General features: G+C 56.9%; 2 protein-coding genes across 11 annotated transcripts in view; both read left to right on the top strand.

Annotated features, from left to right (window-relative positions):
* Nucleotides 1–10,344, top strand: part of TCF3 (transcription factor 3) — a 33,109-nt gene extending 22,765 nt beyond the window's left edge. For 2 of the 10 annotated variants that reach the window (XM_070374320.1, XM_070374314.1), the window contains 11 exons: nucleotides 540–642; nucleotides 722–885; nucleotides 967–1,096; nucleotides 1,429–1,487; nucleotides 1,588–1,666; nucleotides 2,379–2,452; nucleotides 2,807–2,968; nucleotides 3,061–3,163; nucleotides 5,346–5,475; nucleotides 7,685–7,911; nucleotides 8,113–10,344. In XM_070374320.1, the coding sequence (XP_070230421.1) occupies nucleotides 540–642; nucleotides 722–885; nucleotides 967–1,096; nucleotides 1,429–1,487; nucleotides 1,588–1,666; nucleotides 2,379–2,452; nucleotides 2,807–2,968; nucleotides 3,061–3,163; nucleotides 5,346–5,475; nucleotides 7,685–7,911; nucleotides 8,113–8,255 (1,374 nt within the window). In that variant the 3' untranslated portion in view covers nucleotides 8,256–10,344. Of the gene's footprint in view, nucleotides 1–539; nucleotides 643–721; nucleotides 886–966; nucleotides 1,097–1,428; nucleotides 1,488–1,587; nucleotides 1,667–2,378; nucleotides 2,453–2,806; nucleotides 2,969–3,060; nucleotides 3,164–5,345; nucleotides 5,476–5,630; nucleotides 5,867–7,684; nucleotides 7,912–8,112 lie in introns of those variants that run through there. The other 8 variants (XM_070374313.1, XM_070374319.1, XM_070374312.1 and 5 more) reach the window with 8 other exon arrangements.
* A 2,618-nt stretch (nucleotides 10,345–12,962) lies between these two features.
* UQCR11 (ubiquinol-cytochrome c reductase, complex III subunit XI) lies at nucleotides 12,963–15,983 on the top strand. The gene is made up of 3 exons (XM_005890437.3): nucleotides 12,963–13,120; nucleotides 15,358–15,501; nucleotides 15,828–15,983. The coding sequence occupies exons 1-2, from the start codon at nucleotides 13,071–13,073 to the stop codon at nucleotides 15,476–15,478; spliced, it is 171 nt and encodes a 56-aa protein (XP_005890499.1). The 5' UTR covers nucleotides 12,963–13,070; the 3' UTR covers nucleotides 15,479–15,501; nucleotides 15,828–15,983.
* Nucleotides 15,984–18,255: the final 2,272 nt, after the last annotated feature.

Genomic DNA, 18,255 nt, shown 5'->3' with positions numbered 1-18,255 from the left:
CATCACTTGCTCCCCGCTTTCTGCTCCACTGTCGGGGCAGATGTTGCCAGTCGATCCCAGCACTTTCCAGACAGTGCCAGCTGATCAGGGTTGGTGCTGATCCTAAAAGGCCTTTGCCATCTTACTTCTTTGGAGCAGCTGGGGCAGAAGGTGTACCCAGGGCCCTGCCTCTGAGGCTCCCAGGTCTCCTGTGGTCCGGGCTGGTCTGAGGGAGGTTCCAGCACTGGGGACGACACTGCTGGGCTTTGATGGATCAGTAGGAGTTTGTTGGATTAAGGAGGGAAAAGGTAGTCTGGGTCGGGGTGAGGCGTCTAATCTACAAAGGCCTCAGGTCTGAATCTGGGGCTCTGCAGAGTGGGCAGGAGGTGGGGTGAAGAAGGAACTGCAGATAGGTGATGACACCGGCAAGCCACAGACACTGGCCACCACAGTTTTGGAGAGAGGGGTTGGAGCTGTACAGTGTACAGGGGGGTGGGGTGGAGGGGAGACAGAGTTAAGCCCCAGTCCTTCCTGTTTGACCATGCCCGCGGCCCCTGCAGGTGTACCCCCCCAGCTCAGGGGACGACTACGGCAGGGACCCCACGACCTACCCATCCGCCAAGACGCCCAGCAGCTCCTACCCCACCCCCTTCTACATGGCAGGTATGGGGGCTCACCCAGGCTGCCTGGAGCAGGCCGGGGGTCCCTGTGCCCACCCACCTTACCATCCCCCTCTCCGCAGATGGCAGCCTCCACCCCTCTGCTGAACTCTGGAGCGCCCCAGGCCAGGCAGGCTTTGGGCCCATGCTGGGCGGGGGCTCGTCCCCCCTGCCCCTCCCGGCAGGTGGCAGCAGCTCTGTGGGGGGCAGCGGCGGGTTTGGCAGCCTGCACCAGCATGAGCGCATGGTAAGCTATGTGGGTGGCTCTTGGCAGGTGGGGGGCAGTGCCCTGATGTGATCCCTCTGACCCATCCTTCCCACCCTGCAGGGCTACCAGCTGCACGGAGCAGAGGTGAACGGCGGGCTTCCAGCCGCATCCACCTTCTCGGGCCCTGCAGGCACCTACAGCAGCATCTCCAGCCACACGCCCCCCGTCAGCGGGGCAGAGAGCCTCCTGGGTATAGCCCTTTGTCCCCCACCCCCATGGGCTCAAGATTAGCATTGTTGGTATCATTATCAGTGTGGTCCTGGTTATCATTGTTATTATCGGCTCCTCAGCCCTCCTCAGCTGTTTCAAAGTGGCTCTTTCATTAGGGGGCCCCACTGGGGAAACTGAGGCCCCCAAAGTGTGCTGTTCGCGCAGAGCCCTACAGCCCACCTGGCCCCAGAGCCCTGCGGAGGCAGGTGCTGGACGGCAGCAGACCCCGACTGGCTGGGCCGCCCAGGGCCAGGCTGGGGCATCCGTGTGGTAGCCTCTGTCGGCTAGGGCCTCACATCTCTCCACTCACAGGCTCCCGTGGGACCACATCCAGCAGCTCCGGAGATGCCCTTGGCAAGGCCCTGGCCTCGGTGAGGCGTGGGATGTGGTGGGTGGCTGAGCCAGTGACCCCGAGAAGCTGGCCCTGACAGGCCACCTGGTGGCTCTTTGTTTCTTCTTGTCCCATCACAGATCTACTCCCCAGATCACTCAAGCAATAACTTCTCTTCCAGCCCCTCCACCCCCGTGGGCTCCCCACAGGGCCTGGCAGGTCTGTGCAGGGTGTTGGGGGAGGGGGTCAGGGCTGGTGACTGCAACCCCAGTTGGGTGGGGAGCTAGACCGACCACCTGCCTCAGCTCATGTTCCTACGATTGTCTCCCAGGCTGTCGAGGAGGGCAGCCTGGAGGAGCGGGATCTCACAAAGTAGCTAAAGCTGGGAGGGAGTGCTCCATGCACTGCAGAGGCAGAGGGATCCAGCAGAGGCCTGGGGTACCCAAGAGCCAGAGCAGACATGGGTGTGTTGGCGTTTATTCACCCCTACGGTTGTTAGTTAGACACACACTGTATGCCTCGTGCTGTGTTATGCAACGGGACTCAAGTCCGAGGACAGAGGACCAAGGGCTCTGGGGTGTGTGGGCAGTTTTAACAGTACCCATAGGCCTGTACGGTGTTCTCAGGGCTTAGGTGCAGCGGGACTGGGAGGAGCCTCCTTCCCCATGGGTTTCATAGAAGTGGTAACTGAGGTGCAAAGATGTGACCTACCCACTGGGTCCACACCCTAGACAGGAGCTGCCTGGTCAGCTGGGCCCAGATCCAGGCTCAGGCCTTTAGACCGACCTGCGGGCGTGGGAGCCCCCATGTGGCCAGTCTGAGCATTGTAGCCTGGGACTCTCAGTCCAGCCCTGCTTCTTCCTGTGTCAGGCTGCGTGGCACACACCTCAAACCTGTGCCCATTCACGTGCATGTCTCCTGCCCCTTCCAGGGACATCGCAGTGGCCCCGACCAGGAGCCCCCGGTGCCTTATCGCCCAGCTACGATGGGGGTCTCCATGGCCTGGTGAGCATCCTGGGGGCTGGGGAGGGTGTGCAATGGTGGGAGTGTGGGGTAGGTGCACAGGGACAGACAGGAACACCTGTTCCAAGGACGGTGGGTGCCTGTGGAGGTCCACTGATGGCGGGGCAGGTTGGCTCAGCGTTTCGTTTCTGCCATGGTCACGTGACGTCTCACAGGGCGTGGAAACCATGTCCTGTAAGAGCCCCAGGTGTGGTGTAAATAACAGAATGTGTGACAGGACGGGTGCCCCTTGACCAGAATGGATGTCTCAACTAATTTATTGGGGATGAGGTCCAAGGCAGTGGTCAGCAAGGTTGCTGGCGGCCGTTCCCAGCCCTTCACCCACCCTTCTTGCAGCAGAGCAAGGTGGAGGATCACCTGGATGAGGCCATCCACGTGCTCCGCAGCCATGCTGTGGGCACCGCAGGCGACGTGCACGGGCTGCTACCTGGCCATGGGGCACTGACCTCGGGCTTCGCTGGCCCTGTCATGCCACTGGGTGGGCGGCATGCAGGCCTGGTAAGTGCTGGTGAGGGCAGACCTGGGAGGAGGGTGGGTGGTGAATGGGCTGCACAGGCCAGGCCAGTGCCGATGACCCCCCTCATCCACAGGTGGGAAGCGGCCATTCGGAGGACGGCCTTTCTGGCAGCAGTGGCCTCGTGCACAACCATGTGGCCCTCCCCGACCTCTCCCGGCAGCCTGATTCCTACGGCGGTGAGTCCAGCAGCGTTGCCTGTGCTGAGGGCCCACTAGTGGGCTGACCCCTTGTTCCTCCTCTGGAAAAGGGGGCTCAGGACTGTCTACCCCCATTTCCAGTTGAGGAAACTGAGGCCCCAGGGTACTAAGGAGGAGGCAGAGGAATGTACTCTCCACATCAGTGCCACCTTCAGCCTCGCCAGAGAAGCCCTACTGGGCCTGGCCCTGGGGTCCCACAAGGCTGGGGTTGGGGCACTGCTGCTTTTGGAGCTGGGGAACAAAACGGATTGAGCAGAGAAAGGGGGTGATGTCAGAAGGTGAAGTGAGCATGTCGGGACACATGTTGGAGGGAAAGTTGGTGGGCGGGGAGAGGGGCGCTGCAGAGTCTGCAGTTTTAAAGTTAGGAATGAGCAGGCAGGTGCCAGGGTGAGTACATGCAAAGGCCCTGGGGCAGGACCGTGTCTGGCATGTTGGAGGAACAGCTGGAGCCAGATGAGGAGAGGGAGGAGGGAAAGGCAGGTGGTTCAGGGCCTTGTGGGCCATGGGAGAACTTGGGCTTTTATCTCGGAGCAGGTGGGGAGCCTGGAGGGCTGTGGACAGGAGGGCCTGGGATTTTGCTCAGGTGTTCACAGGCGCCCTCTGGTGGCTGCTTCTGGGAGGACAGACTGGGGGCAGAAGAGACTGCCCCTCCAAGAAGGAGGGTGTGGGTGGCCGCTGGGGACCAGCCTGGGCAGAGGCCATGAGGGGCAATTTCCAGGGGCTCTGAAGGATGTGAAGACATGGAAGATGAGGTGGGGTTCCAGTCTGGAGGTGGCATCTAGGCGTCCTTGGCACATGTTGGAGTTGGAGGGTCCCAGGTGGAGTGTAGACGGGGCAGATCCTGGATCTGTGCATCGGGGTGGGTACTGAGGCTTGGGGAGGAGGGCGCACTGTGTCAGATGCTGAGCTGAGGACCCCGCCAGGGCAGGGGGGACAAGGTCAGTGGATTTCTGGGGTGTTAATTGTCTGGGAAGCAGAGAAGTCAGCAGTAGTGAGAGGGGGCGAGGTCAAGAGGGTTTCTTTGAAGACTGAGGGAGTGGCAGCATGCTGCATGTCCCGCAGCAGCCAGGGGAAAGCCGTCTACTTTGCAGATCCTCAGCAGAAAGGGGTAACTGGCAGGCTGCCCACTGGGGTTTGGGGTCCTGGATTTCATGGGGGCTGCTCCATCCACCCCGCCCTCAGCAACCTTGTGAAAACCAGGTTGTCAGGTGACATAGTGTGCTATGCAGACTTGATAAGGCCCCCACCACACAACCTTCATGCCTGCCTGCACACCCTACCCCTAGAACCAGCCAGGCTCTGATTTGTGCTTCCTGGATGTCTAGATTGCATCCCTCCATACCCAGGGTCTCACCCTGGTCATCACCCAGGGTGGGGATGCTACCCAGCCCCCACAGGGCCCAGGACACCCAGCCTGATGCCAGCAGTGCCAAGAGGCCTGAGTTAGTCTCTTCTCAGGGGGTCACCCCTTCTACAGGACAGCCCAGACCTTCCTGGGATCCACAGTGGCTTCAAGCAGCTGTATACCCTCAGCCACAGGTTGGTTTATGTCGCCATCCTGCTGGGTGGCCTTCCCACCCATGCAGGGACCACCCTGGCCTCACAGGACACTAGGCCCCTCTCCACCCTGGGCCCTTGTGCTGGCACTTTCCAGAATCTACTGAGCAGTGTCCCCTGGTGTGGGTTGGGATTTCCGGGTCTGTGTGTCACCGCCTTTTCCAGGTCAGGCCAGAGGGTTTTCCCAAGAGGTCACACTCAGGACTGGTGCTAAGACCCATGGCGTTTCCTCCATTCAGGGTGATGGAGCAGCTGCAGTGCCCAGGTGCCCTGCCTGCTCCCTAGACGCTCTGCCCTCCCCTCACTGAGACTCCTCCCTTTCTCCGCTTGTGGGTGAGGAGTCTCTGTTCTGTGGCTCAGCTGCTGATTTTCTTGGTGATGAGATGTTCTCAAGTTGGATATATTCAAGTCTATTGATTTCTGTTTCAAGGACAGCGCTCAGTGTTTTAGGAGACTTCTCCGGCCCTGAGTAGCCATAACCTTTTTGTGCACTTTATTTCCAAGGCCTTTCAGTCCTTGGGGTCTGGGAACGGACGCCTGTGTGGGGCTGGGGACCAGCTCTCCGAGAGCTTCCACATGGCCTGCTGACCCCCGCCTCTTGCAGATCTCGGGCACGGCACTGCCCCAGGCACCACCGACATCAAGCGGGAAGAGCAAGAGGATGAAGAGAACGTGGCAGCTGATACAGCCGAAGATGAGAAGAAGGACCTCAAGGCTCCACGCACCCGGTCCAGGTGCCGCTCTCCCCCACTCCCGTGGGCCCGCCACACACGTGCACAGGGCCTCCTGGGGGTGCACGTGCACATGCCTGGGATGCCCACTCCCGTGGCAGCGGCGGGTCCACGCCCAGCCCTGCCTCACTGTCTTCCTCTGGCCCCCGGCCCCATAGCCCAGACGAGGACGAGGACGACCTTCTCCCCCCAGAGCAGAAGGCTGAGCGGGAGAAGGAGCGCCGGGTGGCCAATAACGCACGGGAGCGGCTGCGGGTCCGAGACATCAATGAGGCTTTTAAGGAGCTGGGGCGCATGTGCCAGCTGCACCTCAACAGTGAGAAGCCCCAGACCAAACTGCTCATCCTGCACCAGGCCGTGTCGGTCATCCTGAACCTGGAGCAGCAGGTGCGAGGTCAGTGGGGGCGCGCTCCCTCCCCTCCGCTGCCCTCGCTCGCCCCCCTTTCCTGGAGCCCACCTCCCCTGCCTTGATCTTCCCTGCTATGACCTCCCCCTGCAGTGATGTCAACCCTTGCTATGAGCGCCCCCCTGCAGTGATGTCATCCCGTGACTTCCCTGCAGAGACCTCTCTGCTGCTGTGACATCACCCCCCCGCTGACTTTACTTTTCCTGCAGTGACCATCTCTCCCTCCATGACCACTTCCCTGCTGTGACCATCGCCCCAGTGACCTTCCCCTGACAGTGACCACCCTCCCTGAAAGTGACTGTCACTGCAGTGACCACTCCCCCAGTGACCATACCCCACTCCTGATCTTGGCCCTCTGCCTGGCTTGGCCTCATTGTCCCCTCTGAGATGGGAAGAACAGACTCCAGATCCCTAGCCCTCTAGACCTGGGCACTTGGATGCAGAACTGTGTCCCCAGACCCCAGAGAACCCCCCACCTGCCCAGCCCTTCCTTCTCACGAAGCCCAGAGCTGGGCTGGCAGCAACTAGCGTCCCCTGGGTCCCACAGGCTTCTCTGTCGCTCTGAGCAGGCACTCTGTGGCCATGAGAGCCCATCAGCCCCACCTGCAGAGGGGTTCACCCCCATCCCAAAGGCTGAGCGAGGATCTCAGGAAGGGACCACCTGTGACTCCCCCTCACAGCTGCCTCCTTAACTCCCCCACCCAACTCTTGCTGCCCTGTTAACCCTTTCTTTCCTGCAGTGCTGTCGCTTGGACTGGAGCTAGGGCCCTGGCCTGTTGCCCTCTGTCCCCTCAGCTCTGAGGTTTCCACGTCTCCATGGCGATGTGGGTGTCACGCTGTGTGTGTGTGTGTCCTCCCCCCAACCCCCCGCGCCTGCCTCTTTGCTCTCTGCCTCCCGTGCTCCCCCTCCCCCAGCCGCCCTCCTCACCTCGCACTTGCGCCCAAGCACTGGAGCACTGGATGCCAGGGCTATGGCCCAGGCCTTTCTTCCCCCATGGCCCCTGCCCGCCAGGACCTGAGGGAAGAAAGGGGACCTGAGGCCTGACTGTCAGTTTGGTCTGCGCGCTTGTCCTGGGCTCCGGCCGCTGCCGCCACCCACAGGGGTCACTTAGGCCTGAGGGGGCAGGGTGGGCAGGTAGAACAGGACCCCAGGCCACAAGGCGGGTGTTCTGAGTGAGACTGGCCTTGTGCCGGGAAGCAGGCAGCAATGGCTTGTGCAGCGCTCCCTGCTGCACAGCGGGGGCCTGAGCTGGGTGTGGACCACGTGGTCTCCAGGTGGCGAACTGAGCCCCTGTTAGACTGGGGAGGGCTCGACACTGCATCCACCACACAGCTTTCACAGTGCAAGTACCTGGCTCCAGGGGCCTGCGGGCAGGACTCAGGGTGGCTGTCAGGCAGCCAGAGTCCAACATGGGGAGAGACATTTCTTGGGGCCCAGGGTGAGAGGTCTTGATGCTGTGAACCCCCCTTCTTCCAAGGGTCCCAGGCCCCTTGTGCTTGAGGTGGTCCAGCTAGGCCCAGCTCCATCATTCAGCAAACAACTGCTCTGAAGGGGAAGGTCGTCATCCCAGGAGGGGTTACGGGGCCTCCCCTGCTTCCTGGGCCATCCTGGGCACGGGGAGCAGGCAGGGGGCAAAGACTGCGCTCCAGCTCCCTGTCTACCCTGGGGTGGGGGTCGAGGCCCAGCCTGCAGCCAGGCACAGGGCGCCCTTGGAGCTTGGCCCAGAGCGTGTGCCCACACAGCCAGCGGGTGCCCTCCCCACGACCCAACCCGGGACTAATGGGGCCCCCGGTGCTGTGACTCAGCAGTACGGAGGAGGTGCTGTCCCTGGAGGAGAAAGACCTGAGGGACCGGGAGAGGCGCATGGCCAATAACGCGCGGGAGCGGGTGCGCGTGCGGGACATTAACGAGGCCTTCCGGGAGCTGGGGCGCATGTGCCAGCTGCACCTCAAGTCGGACAAGGCGCAGACCAAGCTGCTCATCCTGCAACAGGCCGTGCAGGTCATTCTGGGCCTGGAGCAGCAGGTGCGAGGTAGGCGCCCGGCCGCCCCGCCCCGCCCTCCCCACGGGTGGCGCTCCGCCCACTTTGCGGATCCCACCCCCGCCCTGCCCACCGGCGCTCTGCCCACCGTGCGCCCCCCGCGGCCTTATGCGGATGGGCGGAGAAACGGAGGTGCACTTGTTCCTCGCTCCCTGGGGGACCCTCTCCCACAGTGCTCTCCCTTCCCCTTAGAGCGTAACCTGAACCCTAAAGCGGCCTGCTTGAAGCGCCGGGAAGAGGAGAAGGTATCGGGTGTGGTTGGAGACCCCCAGATGGTGCTGTCGGCTGCCCACCCCGGCCTGGGCGAGGCCCACAACCCTGCCGGGCACCTGTGACAGGAATGTCGCCCGGACAAGTGACCCCACCTCGGTCTTACCTGAGACGGTCACGCCGGACGCCAGATCCCCACCCCACGTCGCCCGAGGTCAACCTCGAGCCAGCATCGCCCCGGGCCCGGCCACCAGGTCTCCTACCGGATGGATCCTGAAACTGCGTCTAGGCCCTGCCGCTTGGGCCCGGGCCCAAAGGAGCATTTTTGTTTGTTTGTTTTTGGCAATAGAACCTGAAACCAAGCAAGAAAGCAAGCCAGAAATACATACTTTGTCAGAAAAGAAAAAAAAAGATGCCTTAAGTTAAATGTGAGGTCAAACGTGTTGCTCGCGGGAGGGAGAAGCTGAGCGGAGCCAGCAGCGAGTCGTGCCTAAGCCTGATCGTTTTTTGGTTTTGTTTTTAAGGAACATAAAAGGAACCTTAGTTACGAGATTTTTTTATATATATATAACGTAGAAGAAAATTAGGATGCCTTTTTTTTTTTTTTAGCTTTTTTGCATATGTTTTGTAAGCAACAAATTTTTTTGTATAAAAGTCTCTTGTCTCTTGCTATTTCTGCTGCTGTTTCTAGAAATTAGCATTGCATTTCATTATCAACAAGGTTATTAAAAATTGTATTAACAAGACCCCAGGACTTCCCTGGCGGTCCAGTGGTTAAAATTCCATGCTCCCAATTCAGGGACATAGGTTCCATCCCTGGTCTGGTAACTGAGATCCCACGTGCAGTGGAGCATGGCAAAAAAAAGACCTCATGTAGACCTGAGGTCTCCCATCCTCTCTGGGAGCTGTTGGTCCCAGGGGTGGTTGCTGCCATCTTGTTCCGGTTCTAACGTGGCGGGGGCTGTTCTCTAATATCTGCTGTCTGTGAAATGGTGGGTGGGCCTCACCCTGATGGGGAATCTCAGTGGAGACAGGGATGATCCCCGCTCAGAAGGTCAAGGTTCCTCCCCTGTAAGCAGCTCTGTCCCTCCCTCCCAAGGCCAGCCCTACACTGAGCCCCCAGCCTGTGGACCTTTCCAAGATAGGACTTTGTGAGAACCAGCATTCCTGGGCTCAGGGCCTGAACATTTTCATCTATTTGGCCAGGGGACCTGAGGCCCTGCTTCGAACTCTAGCACAAAAACCCCTGCTCCCCAAGTGGTTGTCCTGATGTGTGTGTGGGGGTGGGGTGGGGTGGTGAACAGGGTCCCTGCCTAGAAAGGCCCCTGGTCTGTGTGTCTGCAACCCTGGAGGGTGGGCTGCCCTCAGGCTCTTAAGTGCCAGCTCCCAAGCCTCCCCAGGTACCCTTCTCACCTGTGTTCAAGGGAGCTGATTGAACCTGGACTGCTGGGACCATCCCAGGCTTAAACTGAAAGTCCAAGATGGTCACTCTGTGTCACCTAGGCATGGAGTCAGGCCCAGTGGGATCTCACCTGCCCTCCCTTCTCTCCTGCACAGAGGCCTTATGGACCCCCAGGCTGGCTGTGGGCACCCCACACCACCAGCATCCCAGGCATCTACCCTAAGACTCTCACCCTCATTCCCCAAGCACTGGGGCTGCCTGGCCCCCAAGACAGGAATGCCCCTGTGGCTGGGTGTCCCATGAGAAGCTTGAGGAAACTCCAAGACCAGGATGGGTGGGATATCCCAGCTTGGGGGGCCCCACCTCGACTCCTGGGGTTCCTCTGGGCTCTCCTACCAAGACCAAGTCACACTCCTTGGTGACCCCCCTGGTCTGTGGGTCTTATCTATGGGGAAGCTGCCTCAGTTTCCCTCTGCAGCTCCCTGAGGCCCACAGATTTCTGAACTCTATCACATATATAATTTAAGTTTTATATGTTATATATATATATATATATATAATGAGATTAACCCAGCCCTGGGAAAAAGCCTTGAGGGAGGGGGAAGAATCACAGTTACAGGAAAATTGTGCTCTGAGTGCCTCAGGATAACTTGACTTTTTTTAAAATGGAAAAAAAATTTAAGTAAAATAATTTTATACAACTCAACACAGCTGGCTGGATTCTTTTACTAGTGATCCTCTTTAAGAGTCGATTTGGCAACCTGTCCTGTACATAACAGCACTGTAGCAATAAATGACATTTTATGACAATACTTGGCTCTCCCTTGATCTTTCAGCTGTTGTGTGCTTACGGATGAAAAGGGGGGTGAGGAAGGTGATGCCCACTGGGATGCCTGAGCACACCCCGCCAAGGATGGCACCGGGCATACGTGCTCCAGGGATGGTGCCACTTCCTGTGTGCGCGTGCATGGCTCCCAGGGCAGCTGAAACAGCTCCGCGCGGGTCGGGGGTGGGGACAGGAACAGGGGACTTCAGGTGTGGCAGTCATGTTCCCTCCTGGCCCTCGCAGGAGGGTCCTTCTTGCCTCTTATCAGCTTCCAGGGGCCCGGGGTGTGCCTTGGTTTGCAGCCTCATCACCCTGATCGCCACCTCTATTTCCAGGTGGCCTCTCCTTGTGGGTCTGTGTCCAGGTACCCCTCTTACCTGCCATTGCATTAGGGCTATAAAATTTCCAGCATGACCTCATCTTAATTAATCATATCTGCAGACACCTTATTTCCACATAAGGTCCTGTTCACAGGTGGAGGGGGGTGGTGTCAAGACTTGAACAAGTCCTCAGGAGCACAATTCCACCCTCAACCCGTTTGACAGGGGGGTGGTGAGTAAGGTCAGTAAAAACACAGGCTGACCTGGACCTCAGTGGGTAAATACACAGGTCCAAGTTGTATGTTTTAAGTGTATCTGTGACCCAAACCTCAGTAAAGTTGTAAAAAAGATGGATACACACGATGTGGTCCCTCCACACGTGGGAGCATCACTCAGTCCTGAAAAGGGCTGAAGCCCTGACACTTGCTACTACATGGACAGACCCTGAGAACACGATGCTCAGAGAAGACACAGAAGGACACACAGGATGTGATTCCATTGATGGGAAATGTCCCAAACAGACAGATCTACAGACAGAGAGTGGGGTCCTGGTTGTCAGGGCTGGGGGCAGGAGGATGGGGGGGATACTGATGGAGATGGGATTGCTTTGGGGGTGATGACAATGTTACAGAATTAGAGGTGATGGATACACAATCATATACTAAAGGCCACTGAATTCTACACTTTAAAATGGTTAAATGTATGTAATGTGAATTTAACATGAGAAAAGAGTTTGGTTTCCTGAGAGCCAAACGGGGATCCTAGATGGAACCCAGGGGCGGCTGGGAGTGGGGGTGGGGGGGCAACCATTCTTGCTTATTCACCATCTCTCTAGTCACAGAATCCTGGTATTCTATTTTGGGGATCCTCCTCCAATTTTAGCCCACATCCACAAATGAGAAGGGCCGGCTCTTGTTTCCACAACATGCTAGTAAGGACCAGCTTTGGGGCATTTTCTGAGATTATTGGGAAAGAGGTGCTATCTTCCTACAAGGACTGCTGGAATGTCAACCCAGAGTTTCTATGTCAACCAGGAGTTTCTGAGTGCCTCTGCTCAGAGAGAGTTCACCAGAGAGTAACACAGAGGAAAGCTGGGGTTGAGAGATGGAGAGCAAACATGTAATGATTTTGCTAGACTCGATGCAGCTGAGCCTGAAGCCACCCAACATGCCTTTTATTTCCTCTTAATCTGATTTTTGTTTGTTTATCACTTGAAATAAAAAAGCATTCTGCCCCCTGAGCTGAAGAGCATTAAGCACAAGGAGCAACATGGCAGAGCTTCAGAAACTGCTGGATTCAGGACCTGCAGCCCCAAGTCCTCTATGGCCATGTCTGCTCATCTTTTCTAATCTGTCTCAGATTCTACAATCTTCAGGGTGGCCCCTCCATCCCACTTTTTAGGTTTTCCATCAAGGACAGAACTTATTTCAGGTCCTCTCTGATCCCAACGTAAGAAATCCTAGGGCCTCTGGAAAGGCAGAGAAACTATGTTCAACTCAGTAGCAACGAGCATCAGTCGTGCCCAGACCGTGGTCTCTAACCAACCCTTTGGTCAGCGGCCAGGGGCCGGTTTGAGGCTAAAGTCTCAGGAGGTGCCCAGGGCGGATCCCAGGAGGATGGGCTGGGCTGGCCAGACAAACTCCACGGTGTCCAGTCCGCATCTCCAAGCGTACATTCGCTGCTGGAGCCCCAGAATGACGAGGACTCACCTGTCCTCGGTCCACCAGCTAAAAGGTGGTATTAATGCACACAGAGCGAGGAGCCAGGCCTCCCTGTGCTGCTGGAATGAGGAATATCTCCCAAACGAAACGTGCAAACAATTTTGGACAAGTCTCCGAGCAACACACAACTTAGTGCCTGCAAACCGAGGCTACAGGAAGCACTATCATCTAGCCAAGGTGTCACACGCAGCGAGTCCAGTGACAACGCCCAATTCGTTCAAAAGAGAGTTCAAATCGCCACCCTTCCCCTCTGTGCGACTCTGGACGAGTCCCTTCCCCGTCAGGTCTCAGTTTCTTTAACTAAAAGTAAAGTTCTAGCACCTAACTGGGACACAAACCCACAAGACGCCGCGGATTGCGGGTTGTGCACTTTCCGGACGCTCTGCCAGCCAGAGGCTGAGCCAGCTTTGCGCATCACGTGATCACAAGGCCCGGCCTCCAGGGCCCGCCCATTCCAGTCTGAGTTCGTCAGACCGTTCCCGGAAGTTAGTGTAAATAGCTTGCGAATCTGCGTGCGCCGCGGCGGCAGTCTCAAGGTCTCCCACTGCCGGCCCTCTCTGGAGGGGACGGGGCGGGGCCTCTCTGCGGGCCTGCGCGCTGCGGCTAGCGCGCTTGCGCAGTGAGCCCGAATCGTCAGGGCCAGGGTCACCCTGAGCAGGGAAAGCACCGCGATGCTGACCAGGTTCCTGGGCCCGCGCTATCGCCAGCTGGCCAGAAACTGGTGAGGACGTAGCCCCCGCCCCAGAGCCCCTTGTCCTTTCGGGTCCCAGATGGGGAAACTGAGGCACGGAACGGCTGCGTGACCTCCCCGCGCACATTCGTGTGGCCGGCGCCCGACCCGCTCCACCTGGGGGCCGCGATGGTGCCCACCCAGTCCGCGCCCAGCGCCCCCGCTCAGCTCCTGGAGCCTGAAACTGACCCTGTGCGCTCTTGGCTTTGCTTCTGCCTGACGTTGCTGTGAAGCCGACATTTGTATCTGTCCCTGCTCCCCGTGGGAGACGGGTGGAATGGGTGTGGCCCCACGTGGCAGCGGGATCGAGGAACCCACAACGTGGGGCGCTGAGAAACAGGGGCCTGTACTCGGCAGTCGTGTCCTCGAGCCCTGGCAAGGAGAGTGACAAGTGGGGAATGTCCCTGGACGGCGGCGCTGCTAGGGACCTTCGGGTGGACAGTGACAGTGGCGCTTTATAATTGAGGCAACTCAGGCCGAAAGGCGGTCCCTGGCGTTGGGTGGGACCACCAGAGACCCCTACCGCCCCTCCCCCGGGGCAGCTTGAGCCCTCGAGCACCGTCTATCTGTCCCTGTCTGCCTTGATCAGAGCAGCGACACCCTCATCCAGGGTTTCATTCAGTTGGCAGCACCCACTGAGCACCAACCAGTGTGTGGGCTCACCTAGCACTGCGTTGGGTGCTAGAGACAGAGATAAACAGAACCTTCCAGACTGACGCTGTAGTCCTTGGGCAAGGAAAAACTAAAATGGTATGATACGTGACATGAGATTGATGTAAAATATTAAAGGGGATGGGTGCAGCCTTGCACTCTACACTGGCTTCCGGAGGCAGGGAAGCAGGACTCACCGCCAGGAGGCACTGTGCCGTTGTGTCTCAGATTCGGAGCATCCATGCTTACCAGCTGGAGACCCTGCACTTAGCCCCTCTCAGAGCCCTGGTGTCTTCCGGTGAGAAAGTGGAGAGGTGGTGAGGGTGTAAGGAAGGCCCACGAGGGACTCTCAGCAGCATCACCTTGGGTGCCCTTTGGAGGTCAGGTGCGTTGCCACCTCCCTCTGTGAGCATCCACAGGCCCCAAGGCCAATGCCCAGGACAGTGGGGTCGAGGGCAGGTGGCTCTGATTCTGTTGTTCAGTTGCTAAGTCGTGAACTCTTTGCAACCCCATGGGCTGCAGCACACCCAGGCTCCTCTGTTCTCCACTGTCTTCTGGCGTTTGATCAAACTCATGTCCATTGAGGTGGTGATGAAACCATCTCATCCTTGGCTGCCCCCTTCTCCTTTTGCCTTCAACCTTTCCCAGCATCAGGGTCTCTTCCAGTGAGTCAAGTCTTCACATCAAATGGCCAGAGTCAGTCCTTCCAATGAATGCTCAGGGTTGATTTCCTTTAGAATTGACTGGTTTGATCTCCTTGCATTCCAAAGGACTCTCAAGAGTCTTCTCCAGCACCACAGTTCAAAAGCATCAATTCTTCAGCACTCAGCCTTCTTTATGGTCCAACGCTCACATCCATACATGACTACTGGAAAAACTATAGGTTTGATTATATGGACCTTTGTTGGCAAAGCGAGGGCTCTGCTTTTTAATATGCTATCTAGGCTTGTCATAGCTTTCCTTCCAAGGATCATGTGTCTTAAATTTCATGCCTGCAGTCACCATCCGCAGTGATTTACCCCTCTCCATATTTTATTAGGGGTGTGACTGGGTCCTGCTGACACTCAAAGGGAGGGGTATACAAGCCAGGAGGTGGGACTCTTGGGGACGTCCTTGACCATGCCCATTGCTGGATATAAATGTGGGGTGTGGTAGTCTTGGAGCCCCTGCTTTGGCTCTGAACCCAGCGGAGTGCAGAGTGTGTGTGTCTCAGGGACGTGGCTTGCCATCTCTGTGCCATGGTCTCATCAGTAGGACAGGTCCCTGACAACTCTCACCTCAGTCCGTTGGCTGTCTCGGGGATGGACCTGCTGTAAACTGCATTCGTTAATGTGTCTACCTGCAAGCTTTTTCTATCCTTATGGTTATAAGCTTGGGCTTGGGCTTTTCTTAGCAGAATTCCTCAAATAAAACCTTAAGCAGATCTTGATATGAAAGCAGATGGGAATGGCCTTGCCTCGGGGTCATCAGCAGGATGTGTCCTGCCCACACTTGGGGCAGGGCCAGGTGCAAGGCAGACACCTAATGAACAGCTGTGTGGGAGGGGCGCTGAGGCCTGACCCCTGCTGTCCTTGTAGGGTCCCCACGGCGAGCCTGTGGGGCGCTGTGGGTGCCGTGGGGCTGGTATGGGCCACTGACTGGCGGCTGATTCTGGACTGGGTGCCCTACATCAACGGCAAGTTCAAGAAGGATGACTAGACTCACAACCTCAGGCCCCTCTGGTGAGTTTCAGCAGCAGTCAGTGGGGGTAGCCTGGGATCCCTGAGCGGCAGAACAGAACTGCCTGCAGGTCCAGGGCTGGGGCGGCAGGTGTGGGGGGGCTCACCTGAACAACCCTGCCTAAGGGCAGGGCCCTGCGCAAGCCTCCTGCCTGGTAGTACAGAGCTACAGATGGCAACCTGGGTCTATGGGGTGGGCGTGGCCCCTTGGGGCTCCATCCTGGAGCCTCAGCCTGCCTGGGTCTGGTCAGGGTGGAGGGATGCCCATCTCACAGATGGGAAAGCGCCTGGCAGTGGCGTCTGCTCACCCTGCTCTGTCCCTCCTCCAGATGTCTGCTGTGCTGCCTCCTGCCATCTGCATCTGGAACTGCCCAGGCTCTCTGGATGGACTCTAGGAAGTCCCTGGCACGAGTTCATTTCCTCTTTTGGTGGAAATAACTTTTGTGTGTGGACACACACAGCATTAAACCTCACTCTGAAACCTGCCCGCCTGCACGTGCTCATGCTGGGGTGTGGTGACCTGGGGATCCCTTCAGCGCCAGAACTGCACAGGTCTGGGGTTCCCAGGGGCTGGCAGACATGGTTTGATCATTTCAGATGTGTGGTGGGTGATACTTGCATGGTGTTTTTAATCTCTTGCTGCCTAAACATTACTCATGACTTGGTGCCTTAGGACAAATGTTACCTCACAGTGAGAGTTTGAGAGTGATCTGTCTGAGGGGTGCTGGCTGAGGGTCCCTCACGAAGTTGCAACAGAGGCATCGGCTTCATGGTGGGGGTGGGGGTGGGCAGGTGTTGGGGCTTCCGCAAGGCCCCTCAGATGGCTACTCCCCATGTGGGCCTCTCAGGTGAGACTTGAGCCTCCTTACTATATGGTGGGCAAGGTTGGGGGAGTTGCCTTTTACAAGCCTCTCAGAAGTCTCAGGTCATCTCCTCCACATCTCATTCAGGGGGAGACTCTGTCTTGAAGGGAGGCACCTGAGAACCTATCTGTATAGGCACAGATACAAACATGAGCAGGTGCAGGAGGATGGACTGTTTAACACCTGCCAAGTCCCGGAGGAGGCTAGAAACATCCTCTCTGTGAAAACAGCCATCTCATGACTCTGCCTGCGCTGCCACCACAGAACAGAGGCCCAGCCGCCGAGGCTGCAGTGAACCTCTCCTGGTTCTGGAGGCTGCAGCCTGAGCTCACTTCTGGAGGCTTGGTTCCTGGTTCAGCCGCCTCCTCACCACGTCCTCATGTGGCCTTTCCTTGATCTGAGAGCGGGGAGCTCTCTGGGGACTCTGGACACACTGCCTCTAGGAGATCAGGGCTGCACCCTTTTGACCTCATTTAACCTTGACGGTGTTCTTGGGGGCCCGTCGGCAGATGCAGCCACACTGGGGGGTTGGGGTGTCAATACACACACACATTTCAGGGAGACATGCTGACACATACTTTGAGTCCAGAGCAGCTTCACACATTTTAACACAAGGAGTGGCGTGTGCTACATACTTTGTGCACCAGCCTTTTTCACCTACTGTTTATTTCCTGGAGGCCAGGGCGCTTCAGAAGGAACCCAGCTTCATCATGAAAAAGTCTACAGATAATAACTGCTGGAGAGGTGTAGAGAAAAGGCAACCCTCCCATACTGACAGTGGGAATGTGAACTGGTTCAGCCATGGTGGAGAATGGTTACGGAGGTTCCTTAAGAAACCAAAAGTGGAACTACCATGGGATCCTGCAGTCCCACTCCTGGGCATATATCTGGAAAAGATGAAAACACTCATTTGAAAAGACGCATGGATCCCAATGTTCACAGCAGCACTATTCACAATAGCCAAGACATGGAAGCAACCTACATGTCCATCAACAGATGAATGGGTAATGTGGTGTATATACAATGGGATATTATTCAGCCATTAAAAGGATGAAGTATTGCAGCAACGTGGATGGGCCTAGAGATTTTCATAAGTAAAATAAAACATAAAAATACAAATCTATAATATTGCTTATATGTGGAATCTTTAAAAAATGATACAAAAAAACTTATTATGAAATAGGCTCACAGACATAGGAAACAAACTTTATGGTTACCAAAAGAGAAGGGCGGGAGGGAGGAATAAATTAAGAGTTTGGGATTAACATTACACACACTGCTGCTGCTGCTGCTGCTGCTGCTAAGTCGCTTCAGTCATGTCCAACTCTGCGACCCCATAGACGGCAGCCCACCAGGCTCCCCCGTCCCTGGGATTCTCCAGGCAAGAATACTGGAGTGGGTTGCCATTTCCTTCTGCAATGCATGAAAGTGAAGCTACTCAGTTGTGTCCAACTCCTAGCGACCCCATGGAGTGCAGCCTACCAGGCTCCTCCATCCATGGGATTTTCCAGGCAAGAGTACTGGAGTGGGGTGCCATTGCCTTCTTCAATACACACACTGCTATATATGAAAGAAACAAGGACCTACTGTATAGCACAGGGAACTACATTCAACACTTTATAATAAACCATAATGAAAAAGAATATATACGTGCATGTGTATAACTGAATCACTTTGCTATACACCTGAAACTACCACAACATTATAAATCAACTATACTTCAATGAAAACCCACACTGCATCCACAGTTTTTAAACAGCTGCCTGGTACCAACGTTTATTAATGAGTCTACTGCATGCACCCTCAGTTGCTTTTGTGGTGTCCCACTCTTTGTGATCCCAGGGGCTGTAGCCCACCAGGCTCCTTGTCCATGAGGATTTTCCAGACAATACTG

This window comes from Bos mutus, chromosome 7 (assembly GCF_027580195.1).
Source record: "Bos mutus isolate GX-2022 chromosome 7, NWIPB_WYAK_1.1, whole genome shotgun sequence".
NCBI lineage: Eukaryota > Metazoa > Chordata > Mammalia > Artiodactyla > Bovidae > Bos > Bos mutus.
This window is presented reverse-complemented; position numbering and strand designations above follow the sequence as displayed.